The sequence below is a fragment of the Mobula hypostoma genome, chromosome 15, assembly GCF_963921235.1.
Source record: "Mobula hypostoma chromosome 15, sMobHyp1.1, whole genome shotgun sequence".
Classification (NCBI taxonomy): Eukaryota; Metazoa; Chordata; class Chondrichthyes; order Myliobatiformes; family Myliobatidae; genus Mobula; species Mobula hypostoma.
This window is the reverse complement of record NC_086111.1, coordinates 73,202,488-73,222,874: the sequence shown is the minus strand read 5'-3', so window position 1 is coordinate 73,222,874 and position 20,387 is coordinate 73,202,488. Positions and strand designations below refer to the sequence as shown.

General features: G+C 43.5%; 1 protein-coding gene across 1 annotated transcript in view; it reads right to left on the bottom strand.

Annotated features, from left to right (window-relative positions):
* Window positions 1-10,923: 10,923 nt before the first annotated feature.
* Window positions 10,924-20,387, bottom strand: part of rab7a (RAB7a, member RAS oncogene family) — a 56,092-nt gene continuing 46,628 nt past the window's right edge. Inside the window, exons 5-6 of the mRNA XM_063068254.1 lie at window positions 18,727-18,855; window positions 10,924-11,146 (exon numbers count right to left, since the gene is read on the bottom strand). Coding sequence (XP_062924324.1) covers window positions 11,051-11,146; window positions 18,727-18,855 — 225 coding nt within the window. The 3' untranslated portion in view covers window positions 10,924-11,050. The remainder of the gene's footprint in view (window positions 11,147-18,726; window positions 18,856-20,387) is intronic.

Below are 20,387 nucleotides of genomic sequence, written 5' to 3'. Positions count from 1 at the left end.
CGCCTGCTGCACTTTATTTCAACGCTCGCAGCGAACGTAAATGGAAACACCAACAGCCAGGGCCAGATTCGGCCGCAACTTGTGCTTCTTGCCTTGCCTTTCACACGCCTTCTGCCCCGATCCCGGGCTCGGATCTCACCGGGGGCGACCCTGGGCTTTAGACCGGGCTGTTTTCCGGCGGATTCACCGGGCGGGGGGCGAATCGGCCGGCGTTCAGGGTAAAATAACCCCTAAGTAACACCGGCTCCCCACGCACAACGGGCACCCAGAGATGGGGGCTGCCACTTTGAGGGCGAATTTAGAGCCCGTCTCCGGCTCACAACCTACTACAGTCGCTGCCCTAATTTAAAAGGCAGGGTGCATTATCCAGCCCAGTCACATTTAACCACTTTGAAGGCAAAACTTTATAATAAATTGTATTTTAATTTGTTGCAACTAACACAGCGCGCTCCCCCTCGCGGCCGCTGACGTGATAGCAAGCGTTGGTTCTTGAATCCTAGTCGCAGAGCGCGAATCTAACACAACACCGTAAGATACAAAAAAAATCAGCGAATGCACTGATATAGCAAACGCTCCATATGACAGACAAACAAAGCAAAGCTTTAGTATTCCTTATGGCTGCACCACCGTCTGGTATGGGGGGGGGGAGAGCGAGGGGCACTGCTCAGGATCGAAATAAAGCTGCAGAAAGTTGTAAACTCAGTCAGCTCCATCGTGGGGTTTAGTCTCCCCGGCACCCAGGACATCGTCACGGAGCGATGCTTCAAAAAGGCAGCATCCGTCATTAAAGCCCCCCATCACCCAGGACGTTCTACCACCAAGCCTGACGGTACACTATAAGCGATTCAGGAACAGCTTCTTCCCCTCAGCCATCTGCTTTCTGAATGGACGTTGACCCCATAAACAGCACCTCACTACATTTTTAAAATTTCTATATTTGCACTATTTATTTAACTTTTAAAATGTATAGAACATAGAACAGTACGTCACGGGAACAGGCCCTTCGGCCCACAATGTTGTGCTGGACCAGATAAAAAAGTAGGTTAACCCCTTCAAAAAAACTAATCTCTCCTACAAACACAATGTCCATCTTCCTCACATCCATGGGCCGGTCCAAATGTCTCTTAAAAGCCTCCGATGTATTTGCCTCTACCACCACACCAGACAACCATGACTGAGTAAAAGAACTTGCCCCTCCCATCCCCTTTGAAACTACCCCCTCTCATCTTTAATGGATGCCCTCTGGAATTAGACATTTCTATCCTGGGAAAAAGACGCCGTCTGTCAACTCTATCTATGCCTTCCATAATCTTGTAAACCTCAATCAGATCTCCCCTCAGTCACAACCGCACCAGGGAAAACAGCCCAAGTTTATCCAGCCTCTCGTGATAGCTCATGCCCTCGAAACCAGGCAGCATCCTGGTAAATCTCTTCTGCGCCCTCTCCAAAGCCTCGACATCCTTCCCATAGTGGGGCGACCAGAACTGTACCCAATACTCCAGATGTGTGCCGCACGGAGATTTATAAAGTAACATAACACAGATACACTTCTTACTGTTTTTATTATTCTATATCGCAACCTACTGCTGCCACAATGACAACTTTCATGACATTTGCCAGTGATATTAAACCCGATTCTGATTCCAATCCTAGTATCACAGCCTGGTACGGAAACACCAGTACCGTTGAATGTAAAACCCTACAAAAAGTAATGGACGCAGCTCAGCCCATCTACGCAGCTGAGCACATCTACAAGGAGCAGTGTCGCAGGAAAGCAGCATCCATCATCAGGGACCCCCACCACCCAGGCCATGATCTCTTCTCTCTCCTACCATCAGGAAGGAGGCACAGGAGCCTCAGGTCCCACACCACCAGGTTCAGGAACAGTTATACGACCATAAGACATAGCAGCAGAATTAGGCCATTCAGCCCATCACATTTGCTCTAGCAATAAAATTGAGAGAGTACAGAGGAGGTTTACTAAAAATTTTGCCTGGGTTTCATCTCCTACTTTACAGAGAAAGGTTGAACAAGTTAGGTCTTTATTCTTTGGAGCGTAGAAGGTTGAGAGGGGACTTGATAGAGGTGTTTAAAATTATGAGGGGGATAGATAGAGTTGATGTGGTTAGACTTTTTCCATTGAGAGTGGGGAAGATTCAAACAAGAGGACATGAGTTGAGAGTTAAAGGACAAAAGTTTAGGGGTAACATGCGGGGGAACTTCTTTACTCAGAGAGTGGTAGCTGTGTGGAACGAGCTTCCAGCAGAAGTGATTGAGGCAGGTCCGATGTTGATGTTTAAAGTTTAATTGGACAGATATATGGACAGGAAAGGAATGGAGGGTTATGGGCTGAGTGCAGGTCGGTGGGACTAGGTAAGAGTTCGGCACGAACTAGAAGGGCCGAGATGGCCTGTTTCCGTGCTGTAATTGTTATATGGTTATATGTGATCACAGCTGATCTATTTCCCTGTCAGCCCCAATCTCCTGCTTTCTCCCCGTAACCAAAAAAATCTATCAAACTTCATCTTAAATATATCCAATGACTTGCCTTCCGCAGCCGCCTGTGACAATGAATCCCACAGATTCGCCATCCCGACTAAAGAAATTCCTCCTTATCCCTGTTCTAAATGATGTCCCTCTATTCTAGACTCCCCAACTATAGGGAACATCCTTTCCATATCGACTCTATCAGGCCTTTCAACATTTGATAGGTTGCAATGATCAGTCCCCCCATTCTTCTAAATTCCGGTGAGTACAGGCCCAGAACCATCAAATGCTCCTCATATGATTAGCCTTTCAATCCCAGAATCATTTTCATGAATCTCCTTTGAACCCTCTCCAATATCAGCACATTTTGATAAGAGGCCTAAAACTGCTGACAAAACTCCAAGAGAGGCCTCACCAGTGCTTTACAAAGCCTCAACATTCCATCCTTGCTTTCATACTCTAGTCCTCTCAAAATGAGTGCTAACATTGCATTTGCCTTCCTCACCACAGACTCAACCTGCAAATTAACCTTTAGGGAATCTAGCACAAGGTCTCCCAAATCCCTTTGCAATTCTGATTCATCTGCCAAATCACCCTATTGTTACCCATGTTGGGGTTAGGGTTAGTGCAGCTACACCAACTTTTGCGTAGGTCCCAGCAATCTCCTTCGTCGCTTCCCTCAACATACTAGTAGCAACTGGTCAGATCCTAGATGGAGTGGCCATAGAGAGGATGTTTCCAATAGTGGAGAGTGTACATCCCCAGAATAAAAAGGCATCCCTTTAGAAGAGAGAGGAGAAGGAATTTCTTTGGCCAAGTTTTTCACTGTACCTTGGTCCGTGTGACAAAACTAAACCAACTCCCTATACTGAGATAGGGTTAGGGTTGGTCAAAGTGGTTGTCGTGTTGCTGTACTGAGTAGTGTTTAGTATTGTGCTGGTTGGTTCAAACACTGAGTGGTTGAAGGGAAGTAGCTATTCCTGAGCCTGCTGGTGTGAGACCTCAGGCTCCTGTACCATCCCTGGAATCTTTGTACTGTACCAACTCTCACCTTGATAAAATCTTGGTCCGAACCAAAGAGACAAGCTGAACACCTTCTCCAGTAATCAATACCAACAAGGAAACATTAGGGACTACTGACTCCAACAGTCTTTCATTGACAAATCCTTTCCCTTCTTACACCCAACCCAACAAATCCCCCGATCCACTGAGCGTCCCCAGCAGGTTTTTGTTATTCCAGATTCCCACATCTGCAGTCCAGTCCGGATGCAGGGTCTCAGCCTGAAATACTGACTGTTTGCTCCCCTCCAGAGATGCTGCCTGACCTGCTGAGTTCCTCCAGCACTTTGTGCATGTCGGGTTGTGGGTGGGAAGCGTTAGATTGATCTTGGAGTAGGTTAAAAAGGTCAGCACAACATCATGGGCCCGAGGGCCTGTACTGCAGGCCACCGTTGAAGCTCTCAAAGACCTGACATTTGCAGCTCTTCTAGCACAACCTGCCAAATCCCAGTCCACACACGTGCAAGTTGTCCGCAGGCTGAAGGACTGCCCCAAAGACACACCCCTGGCCCCACAAGGACAGCAGCCTCAAGTTCCTGGGCCTCAATATCTCTGAAGATCTCTACCCTAGGCCCAACATATTGATGCAATTATGAAGATGGACACACCAGCAGTCAAATTCAGTTGGGAGTTTGAGGAGACTTGGTATGTCAAAGACTTTGACAAATTTCTAACGTGGAGAGCATTTTGACTGGTTGCATCACTGTCTGCATGGAGGCACCACTGCTCAGGATTGGAAAAAGCTGCAGAGAGGATTGTAAACTCAGCCAGCTCCATCATGGGCACTAGCCTCCCCAGCATCGAGGATATCTTTCAAAGGAGATACCTCAAGGAGACAGCATCCATCAGTAAGGACATGCCCTCTTCTCATTACTATGAGGGAGGAGGTACAGCGGCCAGAAGTCACACACCCAACGTTGTAGGAGCAGCTTCTTCCCCTCTGCCATCAGATTTTGGAACGGTCCATCAATCCACTATTCTGCTCTCCTTCTGTACTATTACATACTCTTATTGAAATACAGTAATATTCATGTACTGCTGCCACAAAACACATTTCATGACATATGCCAGTGAATAAACCTGCTTCTGATTAATGAACATAAAGACCTCCTGATACAGAGGATCTTCCTTTTCTCCAGGGCCCGTCAAAAAAACCCAGAACCTGCAACGATAGGAAGAGCTTGATCAAAAGCTGCCGATGGCAGAAATACCCGAGGCTGCACTCCTCTGAGAGTTATGGGGTGAAATGAGGGACAGAGGCAGGCAAAGGGGGCACAAAGACCTCCTCAGCTTTTACTGTATTGAACTGAGTGCTGCTAGTCCTCATTCCAGAGCAACCTACCCTGGCCAGCCTTAATGCTACACTCAGCCAAAGACCGAGAGTAACAGAAAAGCTCAGAACACAGGAGTGGCCAACACGAGCGGGAATAATTTTAAGGTGATTGGAGGAAGGTGGAAGGGGGATGTTAGAAGTAGTAGTTTTGTTTTAAAACACACACAGTGGTGGGTGTGTGGAACGTGCTGCCAGGGCTGTTGGTAGAGGTAGTTTCACTGGGGACATTTAGGAACTGTTAGGCACATGGATGATAGAAAAATGGAGGATTATGTGGGAGAGAAGGGTTAGATTGATCTTGGAGTGGGTTAGAAGGTCAGCACAACATAGTGGGGCTGAGGGCCTGCACTGTTTTATGTTGTAACTGTGACCACTTTCTGAAAGAAAGTGACCCCTGTTAACTACAGTCTGCCAGAGGGAATGCCATCACCGGGAGTTCCATCTTCTCCATGAATTAGACACTGATATTGGGGATGCTGCATTCCTTCAGTCTTTGAGCGCACTGTTTCCCGAGTTATCTCATCTCAGACAGAGAGAATGTCCATTCCAGGAGCCAGGTACATGAACAGAGCCGTCAGCACTGCCACAATGTTGGATCGTTTACACCTCCAGTAAGCTCAGAGGAAGTTATGGAGATTCCTTAGAGCTGTACTCCCAGTCCCTTAAGATGCACTTTGTAGGCAGTCCAGGTCCCAGAGGTAGGAGGAAAATAGGAATCCCTGTGTGTCAAGTGGGAGACCTTGATCTTAGAGTCATACAGCATGGAACCAGGCCTTACCCCCTAAATGGCCCATGTCAGCTGTTGCTCACATATGAGCAAAGCATTTCAGAACAGGACACCACAGGCCTTTTGGCCCATGATGTTGTGACCTTAACTTACTCTAAGATCAAATTAACCTTTCCTTAAGGTGGTCATAGCCATGGATATTAGCGATAAGCTCCCACTACCTATTAAATGCTCCCAATGGCTTGTGTCTCAAATAGCCTCTGACAGCAAGTCCAGCCTCTGGCCTTCATGTGTGGGTTAGTTACTAGACCCAGCAGAACCATTTCTACCGACAAGGGGCGAAGGTGGGAAACCGGTGCCTTAAGACCAGTCACTTCAGGCAGATGGGGCTCCTCAGTTGTGGTTGGCAGCTCATCTAGGAAAAGAAAATCTCTATGATGTCAAACCTCCACCACATCACGGCTATACCACTCACAGGGAAGGCTTCGGAGCAAACTGAGGAGTAACCTGGAGCAGTCCTATGTTGAGTTTAATGCTGACTGGCAACTCCTGCGATGTCACTGGAGCCCGGTTTCTGCTGTTCCTTTGGGTTCATCAGCTGCCCAAAGGGGGGGGGGGGGCTGCTACATGGACAACAGCTTGCACTGCATATCGTTCTGCCCTGGCTCGCATATCACAGACAGCTGGGAAACAACATCCATGGTTGACCTCGACCAACAGAGAGCTTCAGTTTAACCCTTCCATCCTACAAGGCCCATATATAACCCTTTCTTACCTGTGTACTGAGAGTACTACAGCACAGAAACAGGCCCTTTGACCCATCAAGTCTATGCTAAATTGTTATTCTGCCTAGTTCCATCGCCCTGCACCTGGACCATCATGTAATTATCCAAACTTCTCTTAAATCAACCTTGCATCCACTGGGAGCTCATTCCACTCTCACCACCTTTTGAATGAAGTTCCTCCTCAGATTTCCCTAGTGTACTTCATCTTTCATCCTTAACCAACGACCTCTAGTCCTAGTCTCACCCAACCTCAGTGAAAAAAGCCTGATTGCATCATCCTTATCTATACCCCTCATTCTCCTACACTCCAGGAAATAAAAGTCCAAACCTATTCAAACTTTCCCTACAACTCATTAACATCCTTGTAAATTTTCTCTGTAGTCTTTTCATTTACTTGATAGCTTTCTAGTAGGTAAGTGATCCAAACTGTACAGTCTCCAAAACTGGCTTCATCTGGGTGCCTTTTAAGTGCTGCTAATGTGACTGGCCTTAACTACTACTTCTGGCAGGTCATTTCAAATACCCATGCCCTTTGTGCAAAGCTGTCCTTCATGCCCCTTTTAAAATTTCTCACTCCCCCCATCTTGAACTTCTGCCCTCTTGTTTTAGTAGACCCTCACTGGGGAAAAGGTCTATGCTCATCATGATCTATCAGCTCATCCCTCATTCTCCTGCATTTCATTGAATAAAGTCATAGGCTATACAACCTCTCCTTGTAACTCAGACCAAGTCCACCCCCCTCTCCATGGGGCTAGGGGTGTTAGAGAGGAGGAAAGAGTGTGAGGAATTTACACTCCCTCCCTCCTTAAAAATCAAGAGCACATTGGAGGCCATAGCAAATCTCAACACCATCCACTTCTCCCAGAGCATTCTCTACACATCTCAATATTAATGGGCACAGACATTTTAATTGCCAATGGGCAAGATCACAGCATCTCACTGTGACAAATTCCATTTTTAAACTAGCAGAAAAGCGGGTCCATCTTTGAAAGGTGTTACCAAAATTTACTCCTGGGACAGAGTGATGATCAAAGACTTTTCTACCGGTAGGTTTTTAAAGGTGAAGCAAGCACAGGGGTGGCTAGCATAAGGCTTCACGGTGCCAGCGAGTGGAAAATCGGTTTGATTCCTGCTGCTGTCTGCAAGGTGTTTGTGCATTCTCCTTGCTCCAGTTTCCTCCCACATTCCAGAGACATGGATTAGGGAACTGATGTTCATGCCATTGGTGACAGAATGTGTTGCAGTACAGACAGCCATGGAGCAACATGTTGCAAAGGGAATAGATAGTTGAATTGAAACACATGGCCACCAGGAAATGCCACCCTGGTAGGCGTTTCACGTATGAAGGTGTTCCACCCTACCTGGTGGCAAGATCTGAAATTCAATAGACTTTAAACAATTGTCTTGTTGACCTTTAGAAATATTAACTTTGAGGTTGGAGAGACTACCAACATACCAGAACATTGTGGTTTTCATTACAGGAATGTTCTGGCATGGCATTCTGAACCAGTAAGATCAGCATGTCCTTTCCTGCAAGTTATGACCTCCATCTACCTCATTAGGATCAGGGTCCTCTCCTATCTGCCCTCTGAGACACTATGGTGCGCTTACTGTTTTACCTTGCATGGGTTGAGTATCGCTAATCTGAAATGTTGAGCACTAACATGACATCATAAATGGAAAATCCACAAGGCACTGAGGAAGTACCAGGTGGGATGTGCAGGTCTACACACCAGAGTAATGAGGAGTGACCTCACATGTAATGAACGGAAGCTTAAAAAAAAAAGAAAACACCGCACAAGACAAAAACTGGATTTCTTGATCAAGTATTGAAAGAGTGGATTTAGTGTCAGAGTCAGCATGTGCTGCTTAATGGTGTGCTTAATGTGAAACAAGCACAGACCTATCATGAGCTGAAAAGTGAAGGTAATTGTGAATATTCAGTAGGCTGGTTGCAGAAATTTAAGAAAAAGCCTGCATTACTGTGGTGCCGATCTGATCACAAAGCAGCAGGGAAATTCATTGATAGGCTTGCCAAGATTGTCACTGATGAAAACCAGACATGCTGAACAGCTGTATCAGTACACATGATGAACAAGACAAAGTCTACTTACAGGTAGCACACAAATTCAGCAGTAAATTATGATTCCAGGCTACCTCATTATACATTCCAAAATCCAAAAAAAATCTGGACCAATTCCAGTCCCGTTTTGGATACTCAACCTATACTACCTCTAGGCACTGCTCATACACTGTGTAATGAATTAATCTGTTATGAACAGTGTACAGAGTTTTTCACTACCTTAGTACATGACAAACTAATTCCCCTATTTTGAACAATGGTCACAGGGATTACAGGTCAAATTGGGAAAAGATTGTGATTAGAAAAGGAATACAAGCCCTTCAAGTCCCTGATGTTGTGCCAATCCCTTAATCTACTCCAAGATCAAACTAACCTTCTCCCCCACATACCCCTTCATTCCCTTTTTAAAATAAATCATCCCTATACTTATCTAAGAGTTTGTTAAATACCCCTAATGTATCCGCCTCCGCCAACATCCCTGGCAGGCATTTCACATACCTACCACTCTGCAGAAACCCCACATGGCATTCCACACCCCCCCCCGCCATATTTTCCTCCAGTCACCTTAATTAGGTCTCATTAGTCATTTCCACCCTGGGAAAAGTATGGTTGTCCACTTTGCCTCTTAACTTGTACTCTATCAAGTCACCCCTCATTCACCCCAAAGAGAAAAGCCCCAGCTCGCTCAACCTGTCCTCATGACATGCTCTCCAATCCAGGCAGCATCCTGGTAAAGTCCCTCTGCATGCTCCAAGGCTTCCACATCCTTCCCACCAGGTGACCAGAACTGAACACAATATTCCAAATGTGGTCTAACCAGGATGTTAGAGCTGCAATATTACCTCACACTTACATCATTAAGCTAATGGATTTTTAAAGCCACCATCTGGCACTTGAAGATCAGTAGCAACACTGTATAGTTGATTTTAAACCCTTCAGTTTTCCCTTTGCCTGCCCCATTTTATCTGGGACAATGGGACTAGTTGCAGGAAAAATTCCCACCCCAATATTTGGCTCAAGGAAGGCGACCTGATGAGGTACAGGTTAAAGACTTTTTTTTCCAGTTTAAAGATACAGCAGAGTAATGGGTTTTGTTGGTACAGTCAGTCTGCACCAATCAATTACAACCATGTAAACATTTAACCTACTAACCCATATATCTTTGGAATGTGGGAGGAAACCCACATTGTCACAGGGAGAACGTAAAACTTTAGAGACAGCGGCAGAGTTGAAGCCAAGTCCCTGGGCTGTAACAAGTGTTATGCTATCGTGCTGTACCACAGTAGTATCGGGATTGTAGGCATTCCAGCATGGAGACTGACAACTTTTGATAAAAACAGAAGAATTGCTGGATGGGTTGGAAGGTGCTGGTCTTGTTTATAGCCTTCAAAAGATATGAAAATCACTGGAGTCACTAATGTGAGCCCAACTGCACACAACTGTGGTAGCCCAAACCAAGTTACAAGGTGCTGTGATTGCGAAGGATCTCAGTTCGACTAAAAATGCCGCCACTGGACTGGATCTGTAATGCTCACCTGCAAAGACTAGACTTGGTTTCTTTATGAAAGAATGCATCACAGCAGCACAATGAAAATCCTGGGTCTGTGCAGGCAAACTCCACTGCAAGTCAAATCAACCAGCTTGCTGACCTGCTAAACTGCAGCTGGAATATTTTAAATAGAATTAAAGGAAGCACACACTGAAATTCACTCCTGTTCTATTTATTGGCAATATCCTCATGATTACAGAAATTTGTCCCATGTACTAGACTGTGAACCTTAAGGAAAAAAGTATTTGTAAGCTGTGAAGCAAGACCAGTAACTTTGGCAAGTTGTCACTAGTAGCAGACATTGCCATCAGCAAGTCTGCTCAGAAATAATTCTAGTCGTCTCATCCTTGGGTAGCTTTAGGTAAATCAAATAGACCTCTAACTTAATACTGATTTTCTGCATATAGTACACAAACACGTTTTAAATCAACTCAAACAGAAAACCAAAATGCCAAGTTTAAGCAGATCAATGGTGGTTACACAATATTGAACCAAAGTTACTTTCATTTAGTATTAACTGCCAATAAAAAAAAATTCTGGCTAGGACTTGGAGGAGCCCATGTAGCATTCCACTTGCCTTATGGAGATCAAAGAGCAATTAATATTTGTTTTGAAGTGGGCTCACTTTGCAAGCTGACAGGCATCAATGCAAGACAAGATAGGGAGCAGGTAAGGAAAGGGAATAAACAGAGGTTAGGTCATTTCCAAAACCATGTTCAAAAATGGGCTTGAGAATAGAGAGAACATTGGTCATTCCAGTTCTCACTTTCAGACAGAACAGACTTAAAAATCATTTTACAGTACAATTGTAAAACATGGGTCTTCAGACAATAAACTTAAGTTCAGTATACATTAGTTTTCCTTCCAATGTTACCAGTTATTATACATTAGGTCTGCTAATTAGGTGCAGCTCTTCCTTGTGCACAGAGGCAATATCCAAGGTGCATGAAGAAATCTGGCTTGTGGTCAAAGGGGAAGGACAGAATGAGGACTGGTCAAGGCCTGGACTGTGGATCATCCCTCCCACTCAGCAGCTGCAGCTCTCTGCTGAAGTCTTTGCTCGGTCATTCTTGTCTAGTTTGATTGGCTCTGGGAATTCGTTGTAGAGCTCCACTTCCGTTTCCTGGGGAGGGAACAGAGAGAGAGAGAGAGAGAGAGAGAGAGATGTACACACACACAGTTAAAGTCCGCCCACAAGTACTAGATTGCAAGTCACTTTCTTACAAGTGCTGCAAATCTGTCATTGACAAGTTAACAGGCATGTAGGGGTAAACCCTCTGACAATGCTGGAATAAAGTTCAAATTCAAAACTCAAAGTCATTTTATTCAGGTACATACATCTCCATTTATTACCTTGACATTCATTTTCTTGCAGACATTTACAGGAAAATTTGGAAACTAGACATGGTGAAAAAATACTAAGGAGTTGTAGAGTCCTTGAAAGCAAGTTCATTGATCAGGGAATCAGTTCAGTGCAGTGTGAGTGAAGCTATCCATGTCAGTTCAGGAGCCTGACGGTTGTCGAGCAATAATTACTTCTGGACCTGGTAGTGTGGGACTTGAGGATATTGTACTCCCGTCCAATGGTAGTAGAGATGAGAGCATAGCCTGGCTGGTGGGGGGAAGAGAAGAGCCCTTGATGATAGATGCTGCCTTCTTGTGGCAGCACTCCTTGTAGTGTTAGAGGAAGCTGAGGCGATTCCAAAAGGCCGACAGGAAAGTAGGTACAGTCATGGCACAGTAAGCAATGTGGGTTCTAAGAGTTGACTAGCAGTAAAGGACAGTGTGGGAGGGAAAGGCTAGATTGACCTTAGGAGTACATTAAAATGTTGGCACATCATTGTGGACTGAAGCGTGCCAACCTGGTTTTTCCATTCAGTTACAATACAATTCAGTAAACACGGTTCAACAGGTCAAACATCAAGATTGTGGATAAAGATACTTGGAACAATGATAAGTTTGTGACCAGAAAGAAATTTTAAAAATACTAGAAACTCAAGATAGCAACTATGGAAAATATTAAATTTTAGGTCAAAGATCCTTAACAGAAAATTCCAAAGGAACAGCAAATGCAGAAAGGACTGATAGGACAGGGAAACTGAGGAAATGAGGGATTGCAGACACTAATATGGAACAGAGCAATCGAGGAACTCAGTGGGTGAGGTAGTATTGACAGAGGAGACAGGCAATTAGAGTTTCAGATCAAGACTGTCGTGCCCACACGAACTCAAACCAAAATGTTGACCCTATATTGTGGCTGATGTACGGTAGGTTCCTCCAGAATTGTGCAGAAGCAGACAGTGGGGAAAGTATTGCTGTGGGGCACAAGATGTTGACACTAGAGCTGCTGGATCAACAGACACAAGGAGCAGGACTTGAGTTTGGAAAGGTTGGTCACATGCTCTAGTACAGAATGTTACAATGTCAGTCAAGAAACCAAAGTTTAGAATTTGAAAACAACTTTAAATTATGGGCTAATGGTGACTTAAACTGAAGCTCAAGAGTTGTGTTGACAAGTTTTCAGACAGGCCAGTTATCAGGAGGGGACCATTTATCCATTAAGATACACCTACAAAGAGCACTGCCACAAAACAATATCCATCTAGGACCCCCACCATCCTTCTCACTGCCACTATCGGGGAGGTGGTAGACGAGCCTCAGGTCCCACACCACCAGATTCAGGAACAGTTATTACCCTTCAATTATCTGGCTGCAGCATGGATAAACTTACACTCACTGAACACAGCCTATGGACTCACTTTCACAACATGCCCTCAGGGCTATTTGTTTATTTGCACAATTTGACTTTTTGCACATTGCTAGTCTATTTCATCTCCCATTCGTTTTAGACCATTTCTTTATGCAGTACTGTGAATATCCACAAGACTATTCTGATAGTATTTGGTGACAGGTGTACTTTGATAATAAACTTACATTGAACTTATCAAACAACTTTCTTGTACTAATGGTAAAAGACGACAAGGACAGAATATGTTCAAGTCGGGGATTAGTTTTAACTCATGAAATACCATAGGTGCCAGGCCATGGAACAATGATCACAAAGGGCATTCAACACACGAATAGCATACAACAAGCCACTCCCCACAGTACCTCAAGTAATTTGAAAGATAGAAAGCAAATGGCTTTACAGTTACAAGAGAAACTCAATTTATAAACATGAAGTGAAATTTCCACAAGAGTTTGCAGGGTGATTAATGCCAACAGTGCATGAGCATCAAATCAACAGAAGCTCTGCAAAAGGACAATGCTGGCAAACTGGTTAGAAGGGATAGAATCCAACGGCAAGGACTCCACAACTCATGTTCTCAGTATTATTTAATCATTTTTTCTATTTGCGGTTTTCTTTTGTACATTGGTTGTTTGCCTGTAGCTTTTCACTGATTCCATTCTATTTTTGTTCAACTGTGAATGCCTGCAAGAAGTCAAATACACGTACACATACCACTTATTTGGGTTAACTCTTAAGAACAAAAGCAAATTCAGAAAATAACCAGGATTCCCACATTTATTTGGGATACTATGCCACTTATTTGGGGAAGGAGACTATTGCTGAACAGTTTTTAATTAGCATCAGACAAGTGCACTTGTGTGGCTGCTAGATGCTACACCATACTTAGAGCAAACAGTTTTTAAGTAGCTTGTGCACAAAAAGCAGTGATTTTTTGTGACTGATGGTTGGTGAGAAATAAGCAGCAAAACAATTCAGAACTATGAAGTGTTAGGTATTGAAAATCATTTTGAACATTACAATTAAAATGAACATAGAACATAGAATAGTACGCACAGTACAGGCCCTTAGGCCCACAATGTTGTGCCGACCCTCAAACCCTGCCTCCCATATAACCCACCTTAAATTCCTCCATATACCTGTCTAGTAATCTCTTAAACTCCACTAGTGTATCTGCCTCCACCACTGACTCAGGCAGTGCATTCCACGCACCAACTACTCTGAGTAAAAAAAACCTTCCTCCAATATCCCCTTGAACTTCCCACCCCTTACCTTAAAGCCATGTCCGCTTGTATTTAGCAGTGCTGCCCTGGGAAAGAGGCGCTGGCTATCCATTCTATCTATTCCTCTTATTATCTTGTACACCTCTATCATGTCTCCTCTCATCCTCCTTCTCTCCAAAGAGTAAAGCCCTAGCTCCCTTAATCTCTGATCATAATCCATACTCTCTAAACCAGGCAGCATCCTGGTAAATCTCCTCTGTACCCTTTCCAATGCTTCCACATCCTTCCTATAGTGAGGTGACCAGAACTGGACACAGTACTCCAAGTGTGGCCTAACCAGAGTTTTATAGAGCTGCATCATTACATCGCGACTCTTAAACTCTATCCCTCGACTTATGAAAGCTAACACCCCATAAGCTTTCTTAACTACCCTATCCACGAGGCAACTTTCAGGGATCAGTGGACATGTACCCCGAGATCCCTCTGCTCCTCCACACTACCAAGTATCCTGCCATTTACTTTGTACTGTCTTGGAGTTTGTCCTTCCAAAGTGTACCACCTCACACTTCTCCGGGTTGAACTGCATCTGCCACTTCTCAGCCCATTTCTGCATCCTATCAATGTCTCTCTGCAATCTTCAACAATCCTCTACACTATCTACAACCTCTGTGTCATCTGCAAACTTGCCAACTCAGCTTTCTACCCCCACATCCAGGTCGTTAATAAAAATCACGAAAAGTATAGGTCCCAGAACAGATCCTTGTGGGACACCACTAGTCACAATCCTCCAATCTGAATGTACTCCCTCCACCACCACCCTCTGCCTTCTGCAGGCAAGCCAATTCTGAATCCACCTGGCCAAACTTCCCTGCATCCCATGCCTTCTAACTTTCTGAATAAGCCTACCGTGTGGAAGATTTAGAGGATACAACTGATAACAGCACAAGTGTGTCTGTGCTGATTTTTGTTCATTTACAGTCAAAAGAACACAGAAGCATACCCTGGATTCCTGTTGATGACCATTAGGAACCAATAGTTTTGTAGTAGTGTTTATAACTTTGATGGTGTCCTATTGGATCCATTTCATTTAAAAATGCATAATATTACTCAGTTAAATGGTAGCTTGTCTTTTTTTAATACCGTTAACTATATCCATGAAACTTTCATTAATTGGGGCAGCAGTATAATCAGGGAAAATGTACTGGTCCCCATGTGTCCCAACTAACTAGAATCCACTGCTGTATTGCTTATTGTGATTTATAGTATTTTGCATTACACTGCAGCCGCAGAGCAATTTCATGATTTAAGAGTACATTAGTGATAATAAACATGATTATACTATGGCTAAACGACAATGAGATTAAATACGATCTGCTATCATTTGCAAATGACAGGCCCTTCATACAAACTTATTCAGTAGGCAACTTGCCCGACATGGACACATTCTATTGGCTTGCATTTGGATCATCTCTAAACTTTTCCATGTACAAGACTAAAATAGAGAAGCAGGATTATGCCATTTGGCCCATCAAGTCAGCTCCTTCTCAGTCCCAATCTCCTGCCTTCTCCCCGTATCCCTTCATGCCCCAAACAATCAAGAATCTATCAAGCTCTGCCTTAAATATACATAAAGACTTGGCCTCCAGATCAGCCTGTTGCAAAGAAATCCACAGATTCACCAAACTCTGGCTAAAGAAATTCCTCATCTCCATTCACTCTTTTCAGAGGCTGTGTCCTCTGGTCTCAGACTCTCACACTATCCTCTCCGTATCCACCCCATCAAGGAATCATCTCTATATCCACCCTATCAATGCATATTGAATGGGGAAGAGTTTCAATTAGGTTATTACTCATTCTTCTGAATTCAGACCCACAGCCATCAAATGCTCCTCATATGACAAGCTGTTCTTTTATGAACCTCCTTTGAACCCTCTCCAGTTTCAGCACATCCTTTCTAAGGAGCCCAAAACTGCTCACAATACTCTAAATGAGGCCTCACCAGTGCTTTATGAAGTCTCAACATTACACCTTTGCTTTTATATTGTCCCCTTGTAAAAAGTAATGCTAACATTGCATTTGCCTTCCTCACTATGACAACCTGCAAATTAACCTTTAGGGAATCCTGCACAAGGCCTCCCAAATCCCTTTGCGCCCCAGCTTTCTGTATTTTCTCTCCATTTAAAAGATAGTGTAGGTGACATACCTACCCTCAGATCTTTCAGTTTCCCCAAGATCCCTCTGACACAAGGAACTTCCACCATACTGCTAGTGTCTTCCACAGTGACTGATGCAAAATACTTGTTCAGTTAGTCCATTTTGTTGTCCCCATTACTACCTCTCCAGCATCATTTTCCAGCAGTCTGATACGCACTCTAACTTCACCTTTACACTTTGTATCTGAAGGAACTTTTGGCTGTTCTCTAATATTATTGGCTAGTTTACTTTCATATTTCATCTTTACCCTTTTTTAGTTGTCTTCGGTTTTTAAAAGCTTCCCAATCCTCTAACTTCCACTATTTTCTGCCCTATATGCTCCTTTGCATCTGTCCACATGTCTTCGAAACAATCGTACTTGCCTCTAACAATTTTGTCTATATACCTACCATCCTCCTGAAGTCTTGCTCAAGTTAACCTTTAAATCTTTTCCCCTCATTAAATCTATGCCTTACAGCTTAAGCTCTTGTACTGGGAAAAGACTGACCATTTACCATCTATGCCCCTCAATTTTATGGACCAAGGTCATCTCTCAGCCTCCATTCCAGGGAGAACAATCCAAGTCCTTTCTGAATCGTTTCTGCATTTATCAGAATCAGGTTCATTACCACTGACATTGTTTTTCAGCTGCAGTACAGTGCAATACAAAACTAAATTACAATGAAATACAGGAGAAAACTAAATAGTGAGTAGTCCTAAACTTGATAATTCTCTTTTGAGCCATATGCAGAGTTGCCATCTTGACAAACACCTTAATGGCATGGACATTGGTACCACAATGATAGCTCTTGACTAACAAGGAAAAAACAGTGAAAGCAATGGTGACAGACCAACAACAAAAGCAGCGGAGCTTGTGGCATTCCAAGGATACAATTGTTCAACTCAAAGACAGAAAGTGGACCCAAAAGGAGCACCTGAAAGATGGTGTGTACAATGGTGAAACAACACAAATTCTGAGATATTTAGGATAACAATCATTTCTTGTTCCAAGCTGCAAGACTATTTAACCATTAGACAAGCAGGTTACATGAAAAACAATAAAAAGGCAGAGGAAGAGTAGTGCAACTTCACTGTGATTCAACTTCACTTTACAGAACAGTGAAGTTGAATCACAGCAGAGAACTTCTGGATTTGTGAAATTGTCAAAGGATTGCACCCAGAACTTGAGAATGAAGGTGACCAAAATAACTTTTGGAGTTCAGTGGGTTAAGTCATTGGCTACATTTTAAGCAGAGGTTCATAGGTTATTGATTAGTAAGGAAGGTAGCAGCTTCTTCCCCCAAGCCGTGAGCCAACTGAACTCCCTGCCATTACTAAGTTACATTTATGAAATGTCAGAACATTATACTGTTTACTTTTCAACTTGTCATAAATTCACCTTATGCCAAATGCCAATCTTCTGGAATACATTTTATGTTAAATTATTTGTGGTAAAATTACTATGTGTTGTGACAGTTGCATGTACTGTGTTGTGCACCTTGGTCCAGAGGAGCATTGTCATTTAATTGTATGCATGTATCCCACCAAATGAAACAAACTTGAACTTTAGCAACCATGACAAAATGGCAGAGCAGACTCCATAAGATATAGTAGCAGAATTGGGTCATTTGGCCCATCGAGTCCGCACTGCCATTCAATCATGGCTATTCCTTTTTATCCTCCTCAGCCCCACTTCCTGGCCTTCTCCCTGTAACCTTTGATACGCTGTCCAAACAAGAACCTATCAAGCTCTACCTTAAATACGCCCAAGGACTTGGCCTCCACAGCTGCTTGTAGTAATAAATTCCACAAATTCACCACCTCTGGCTAAAGAAGTTTCACTGCATTTGTTTTAAAAGGATGCCCCTCTTTCCTGATGCTCTGTCCTACCCATCATGGGAAACAACCTTTCCACATCTACTATATAGGTCTTCCAACATTAGAAAGGTTTCAATGAGATCCACCCCACTCATCCTTCTAAATTCAAGTACAGGCCTAGAGCTATCAAACATTCCTTGTATAACCCTTTCAATCCCGGAATCATCTTTGTGTACCACCTCTGAACCCCCTCCAATGCCAGCACAGCTTTTCTTCGATGAGAAGCTCAAAACTGTTAATAATGCTCAAGAGGTCTCAGCAGTGCCTTATAAAGTCTCAGCATCATATCCCTGCTCTTGCATTCTAGACTTCTTGAAATGAATGCAATTATATTTTCCTTCCTCACCGACTACCTACAAGTTAACCTTTACAGTGTTCTGCACAAGGACTCCCAACTCCCCTTACAGCTCAGATTTTTGGATTTTCTCCCCGTTTAAAAAATAGTCTGCACATTTATTTTTACTACCAAAGTGCATGACCCAAAGGGCCAAATGGCCCATTTCTGCTCCAATGCCTTCTGGTCTCACTCACACTTTACAGCCAAAGCTGAGCATTCACTCCTTATTCACCAAAGCTTTAGCAGCCAAGACAGATTAAAGGCACTAGCAAATCAGTCTGTTCCAACACTGAACAGCAGGTGAAGCCATGCCATCCTCTTACCTGTTTAAGTGCATTCCGTGCAATTGTCTGAAAAGCCTGTTCCACATTTATTGCCTCCTTTGCGCTGGTTTCAAAGTAGGGTATATTATTTTTACTCTGACACCATGCCTGTGCTCTTTTTGTGGTGACCTGAGGGAAGAGAATTGATAGTTCACTACCACAGTTGTGCAAGTTTGATAGCATCACTGCAGCCACACCCAGCAGGTTGTAGACACACCCCTATCTGGCTTCCATAGAGATAGACAGATAGACAGACAAGACGTACTTTATTGATCCAGGGGGAAATTGGGTAAGAAAGTTCCAAACTGGGCATGTCGGGCAGCAACCTTGCCATTTTCTTAGCTCTTGTCTATTTTGTGAGGCAGAGTTGTTAGCTCGATGCTCAACTCAGCTCAAGGAGAACTTGTGCAAGGAGCCAGCCGGATTTCCATCAACCCCATGGTTGTTCTGCCTTCAATTCATTACAGTGCCATCAGTGCTGAATCAGTTTCCGGCTAAGGTTACAGAATTACTGCCTTTCCATCTGGTTATTGGCACTCCACCATCTTGGTGGAAGTGAAATAGGTTGTTTGAGCCAACAACCACAGTGTGAGGATTTGCTGGGCACAGACTGTAGTGTCTGCCATGCTTTCAGTGCCAAGGTAGCACATCCACAACTTAGTAATCCTAAACCAAACCCACATGTTTGCAATGTTGGACAAACTAGTGAATCAGGAGAACACCCTGTGGTCATAGGGAGAACATACAAACTCCTTACAGACACAGGCAGGACTTGAACCCTGATTGCTAGCACTGTAAAGTGTTACACTAAGCGCTACATAACAGCACAGGCCAGTTACAAGACTATTGAACAGTTCTTTAGTATGCTAAAGTGGACTCTATGTCCATCTTATAGCCTTGTACCCCATTGTCTGCCTGCATTGCCCTTCTGTAAATGTAACACTTTTTGCACTGTGGAGGTAACTCAGCAGGCTGTTCAACACAAACACCTTTTATTAAGACAGAGGCGAAGACTGCTGTTATCTCACCATAAGACATCTATTTACCCCGAGGCTTGAAGAAATTTGGGTTTTCTATTTCCACATATATAATCATAGCTAACCTGTTTGATATATCTGAATTTATATTACTGTATTGCGTAGTTACTAATAAATAGTATTAGTGAATAACAATACCAGACTCCAAAGTGTTTTCTATTTCTGCTGGTTCATTAACCCGTCACGGGGTACGTGACAGTAGAAATAGTATGCAAGTTTTCTCCCCGATGTATATGCAACAGTAAACCAATTTACCAGAATGCCAGCTTGAGCTTTCGCTATATTGCGCAACCAGCCAAGCATCTCCATTTTATCTGTTTCACCATCTGCACTTTTACTTTCATTCCAGTTCTAAATCAGGCAAGACAGTGTCTAGTTGGCACTAAGCTGCAGTTTCAATTGAGATTGTGGATCAGACTTGTACTTTGAAAAAAAAAATAATAATAAATTGGGATGATTTTGGGGACAGAGGGGGAGTTCGATTAGATTCAGCTTTATTGGCTTTGTATCTGTACTCGGCACAATGTCAATGAAATGCAGTTAGCATCTAACCAGAAATGCAAAGAATAGTGTTTTCACAAAATAACTGCGAATAAAAAGTGCTACAGCACACAAATATAAAAG